Source organism: Salvelinus fontinalis, chromosome 6 (assembly GCF_029448725.1).
Source record: "Salvelinus fontinalis isolate EN_2023a chromosome 6, ASM2944872v1, whole genome shotgun sequence".
Taxonomy (NCBI): Eukaryota; Metazoa; Chordata; class Actinopteri; order Salmoniformes; family Salmonidae; genus Salvelinus; species Salvelinus fontinalis.
This window is the reverse complement of record NC_074670.1, coordinates 75,774,222-75,778,877: the sequence shown is the minus strand read 5'-3', so window position 1 is coordinate 75,778,877 and position 4,656 is coordinate 75,774,222. Positions and strand designations below refer to the sequence as shown.

General features: G+C 48.3%; 1 protein-coding gene across 1 annotated transcript; it reads left to right on the top strand.

Annotated features, from left to right (window-relative positions):
• Positions 1 to 1,319: 1,319 nt before the first annotated feature.
• Positions 1,320 to 3,025, top strand: LOC129858668 (uncharacterized). Its single transcript, XM_055927967.1, has 3 exons — positions 1,320 to 1,492; positions 1,896 to 1,991; positions 2,395 to 3,025. The coding sequence occupies exons 1-3, from the start codon at positions 1,320 to 1,322 to the stop codon at positions 3,023 to 3,025; spliced, it is 900 nt and encodes a 299-aa protein (XP_055783942.1).
• Positions 3,026 to 4,656: the final 1,631 nt, after the last annotated feature.

Sequence of the window (4,656 nt, the reverse complement as noted above, 5' to 3'; positions counted from 1 at the left end):
TGTGTGTGTGTGTGTGTGTGTGTGTGTGTGTGTGTGTGTGTGTGTGTGTCATTGTATTAAATCATAGAGGAAACCAAAGTAAACGGAAAAGCTGAAGAAGAGTCCTCTAGTGGAGACTAAAGAACACAGCTCTTCTCCTCCAGTTGTCAACCAAAACAGCTGAGACCTCTGCCTCTTCTCCTCCAGTTGTCAACCAAAACAGCTGAGACCTCTGCCTCTTCTCCTCCAGTTGTCAACCAAAACAGCTGAGACCTCTGCCTCTTCTCCTCCAGTTGTCAACCAAAACAGCTGAGACCTCTGCCTCTTCACCTCCAGTTGTCAACCAAAACAACTGAGACCTCTGCCTTTTCTCCTCCAGTTGGCAACCAAAACAGCTGAGACCTTTACCTGTGTAACACACTAATAACAACGCTACATTGGTAGTGGACCTTACAGCTTCTATGAGAAAAAGGCAGCAATGGCATGCCATTATGCAGGGAATTGATAACATTGGTGGTAGATGAGCTAGTACCAACACAGAGAGATGTTGTAAGAAGCGGCGGTACATGAAAAGCAGATATGAGGTCTTATTAGTGAATCTTAACATCTCAACGTGGGAATAATCCAATATTGTGGCATGACGTACCAGTTACATAATGTATTTCAGAACGGGCACACAAGTTCTCCCAAGTTCTCACAAGCATGCACGAGTGCACTCATTCACACACACACACACACACACACACACACACACACACACACACACACACACACACACACACACACACACACACACACACACACACACAATACTTCATGGATGAGTTTTGGACGACCTTCCACTGATCAACAAGAAGAACAGATCCATAAATGGTGCTCCCAGCTCTAAAGCTGATCATGGTGCTCCCAGCTATAAAGCTGATCATGGTGCTCCCAGCTCTAAAGCTGATCATGGTGCTCCCAGCTCTGAAGCTGATCATGGTGCTCCCAGCTCTGAAGCTGATCATGGTGCTCCCAGCTCTGAAGCTGATCATGGTGCTCCCAGCTCTAAAGCTGATCATGGTGCTCCCAGCTCTAAAGCTGATCATGGTGCTCCCAGCTCTAAAGCTGATCATGGTGCTCCCAGCTCTGAAGCTGATCATGGTGCTCCCAGCTCTAAAGCTGATCATGGTGCTCCCAGCTCTAAAGCTGATCATGGTGCTCCCAGCTCTGAAGCTGATCATGGTGCTCCCAGCTCTGAAGCTGATCATGGTGCTCCCAGCTCTGAAGCTGATCATGGTGCTCCCAGCTCTAAAGCTGATCATGGTGCCCTCATGGTGCTCCCAGCTCTGAAGCTGATCATGGTGCTCCCAGCTCTGAAGCTGATCATGGTGCTCCCAGCTCTAAAGTTGATCATGGTGCTCCCAGCTCTAAAGCTGATCATGGTGCTCCCAGCTCTAAAGCTGATCATGGTGCTCCCAGCTCTAAAGCTGATCATGGTGCTCCCAGCTCTGAAGCTGATCATGGTGCTCCTGTGACAGGTTAAAGGAAATACTAATAGCCTGTTATACATTAAAAAGTATTAGTAAATTCAAAGTATGTGAGGATCTTAAAACATCTAAGGTTAAGAAGATCATGCATTCAGTATTAGTTGATAGATTGATAACATTTATATAATTGTGTTAAAATCCGTCAAGCATACAAAGGGTACGAATTGTGAGAGGAATGTGTAAACGTTATGTTGATTACTTTATGTTGTCGTGGGTAAAAGTGTTAATCTGTGATCTACTAAATGCTCTTAATCTATGAGCCTGAGATCGATTGCTCTGGTCTCCACTCAAGTTCACGGAGAATTCGCAGTCTTTTTCTCATTGCACTAAAAGTTCAATGAGTAAACATTCCGTATCACAATTGTGATTCTTTCCCCCCTTTTTCAGGGGTGTAACACTCCCAGCTCTAAAGCTGATCATGGTGCTCCCAGGTTTAAAGCTGATCATGGTGCTCCCAGCTCTGAAGCTGATCATGGTGCTCCTGTGACAGGTTAAAGGAAATACTAATAGCCTGTTATACATTAAAAAGTATTAGTAAGTTCATAGTATGTGAGGATCTTAAAACATCTAAGGTTAAGAAGATCATGCATTCAGTATTAGTTGATAGATTGATAACATTTATATAATTGTGTTAAAATCCGTCAAGCATACAAAGGGTACGAATTGTGAGAGGAATGTGTAAACGTTATGTTGATTACTTTATGTTGTCGTGGGTAAAAGTGTTAATCTGTGATCTACTAAATGCTCTTAATCTATGAGCCTGAGATCGATTGCTCTGGTCTCCACTCAAGTTCACGGAGAATTCGCAGTCTTTTTCTCATTGCACTAAAAGTTCAATGAGTAAACATTCCGTATCACAATTGTGATTCTTTCCCCCCTTTTTCAGGGGTGTAACACTCCCAGCTCTAAAGCTGATCATGGTGCTCCCAGGTTTAAAGCTGATCATGGTGCTCCCAGCTCTGAAGCTGATCATGGTGCTCCCAGGTCTAAAGCTGATCATGGTGCTCCCAGCTCTGAAGCTGATCATGGTGCTCCCAGCTCTGAAGCTGATCATGGTGCTCCCAGCTCTAAAGCTGATCATGGTGCTCCCAGGTCTAAAGCTGATCATGGTGCTCCCAGCTCTGAAGCTGATCATGGTGCTCCCAGCTCTGAAGCTGATCATGGTGCTCCCAGCTCTGAAGCTGATCATGGTGCTCCCAGCTCTGAAGCTGATCATGGTGCCTCCAGCTATAAAGCTGATCATGGTGCCTCCAGCTCTAAAGCTGATCATGGTGCTCCCAGCTCTGAAGCTGATCATGGTGCTCCCAGCTCTAAAGCTGATCATGGTGCTCCCAGCTCTAAAGCTGATCATGGTGCTCCCAGCTCTAAAGCTGATCATGGTGCTCCCAGCTATAAAGCTGATCATGGTGCCTCCAGCTCTAAAGCTGATCATGGTGCTCTCAGCTCTAAAGCTGATCATGGTGCTCCCAGCTCTAAAGCTGATCATGGTGCTCCCAGCTCTAAAGCTGATCATGTGAGTAGACACCCTCAGAGCTGGGTGTGAACAGAGCTGTATAGTGCCATCCAGGGACCAATGAAGAGTAGCCTTATTGTGCTTCAGGGACCAATGAGGAGTAGCCTTATTGTTATTCAAGAGCCAATGGACCAACGACAAGAAGCCGTATTGTGCCGAGGGCCAATGGAGAGAAGCCGCATTGAGCCGCATTGTGATTCCTGGCCATACTGGGATGACCTGCTATCTGAACACAATGTTCCAACCGCTTGTCCCCTGGCCTGCCAAAGATCTCCTGACTCACAAGGTACAGTCGGTTATGTAACAGAAGAGAGGGGAGGGGTGAGAGAGAGAGGAGGGGTGTGGGTGGAGAGGGCTGAGAAAGGTAAGGGGGAGGGGTAAGGGGCGGGTAATGGGAGAGGGGGCAAGAGAGTGGGGAGAGAGGGGAGGCGGGAGGGGGGAGAGAATGGAGAGAGGAAGGGGTGAGAGAGGGGAGGGGTGAGAGAACGGGGGAGGCAGAAGGGTTGATGAGAGGTGATCCCTCTTTGATGGTGGATGTCTTGTGGGTGTCTAGCTGCGTGAGAATGTTTCTTTAAGCACAAGGTTGGCCAGGGGTCAGCTATGTTGTAACAGGACCAAGACACATGACTGAATGACATACAGAGAGAGAGAGAGAGGGAGGGAGGAGGGAGAGTGGGAGAGAAGGGGAGTGGGAGAGAGCGAGGTACAGAGAGAGGGAGGAAGAGAGGGAGGGTGGGAGAGAAGGGGAGTGGGAGAGAGAGCGAGGTACAGAGAGAGAAAGAGGGAGGGAGGAGGGAGAAAAGGGGAGTGGGAGAAAGCGAGGTACAGAGAGAGAGAGAGAGAGAGAGAGAGAGAGAGAGAGGGAGGGAGAGAGGGAGGGAGGGAGGGAGGGAGGAGGGAGAAAGCCTGGTGAAAGACGAGAAGGAGCCTCTCCATTGTGGAGGTGTCTGTGGAGATACCAGGTGACTATGAGAAGGAGCCTCTCCATTGTGGAGGTGTCTGTGGAGATACCAGGTGACTATGAGAAGGAGCCTCTCCATTGTGGAGGTGTCTGTGGAGATACCAGGTGACTATGAGAAGGAGCCTCTCCATTGTGGAGGTGTCTGTGGAGATACCAGGTGACTATGAGAAGGAGCCTCTCCATTGTGGAGGTGTCTGTGGAGATACCAGGTGACTATGAGAAGGAGCCTCTCCATTGTGGAGGTGTCTGTGGAGATACCAGGTGACTATGAGAAGGAGCCTCTCTATTGTGGAGGTGTCTCTGGCGATACCAGGTGACTATGAGAAGGAGCCTCTCCATTGTGGAGGTGTCTGTGGAGATACCAGGTGACTATGAGAAGGAGCCTCTCCATTGTGGAGGTGTCTGTGGAGATACCAGGTGACTATGAGCATCATTAACTATCTATCTAAGGAGATCAAAGCGTCATTCAGGAAGATTGTTGTTTTCAGTTTCTGGAGTCATGAAGTTCAGAGAGTCAATTAAACTAGCAGAACAACTCCTCCTAGTAACGTACCGCCACACACACACACACGCACACACGCACGCACACACGCACACGCACACGCACGCGCACGCGCACACACACACACACACACACACACACACACACACACACACACAGTTAATGTTTTCGA

What these genes read in the sequence shown, in the direction of transcription:
- LOC129858668 (XM_055927967.1), top strand. Translation starts at nt 1,320, where the DNA reads ATGGTGCTCCCAGCTCTGAAGCTGATCATGGTGCTCCCAGCTCTAAAG. An exon ending in AAGCTGATCATGGTGCTCCT is followed by an intron (nt 1,493 to 1,895) that starts GTGACAGGTTAA and finishes CCCCTTTTTCAG; the next exon opens with GGGTGTAACACTCCCAGCTC. An exon ending in AAGCTGATCATGGTGCTCCT is followed by an intron (nt 1,992 to 2,394) that starts GTGACAGGTTAA and finishes CCCCTTTTTCAG; the next exon opens with GGGTGTAACACTCCCAGCTC.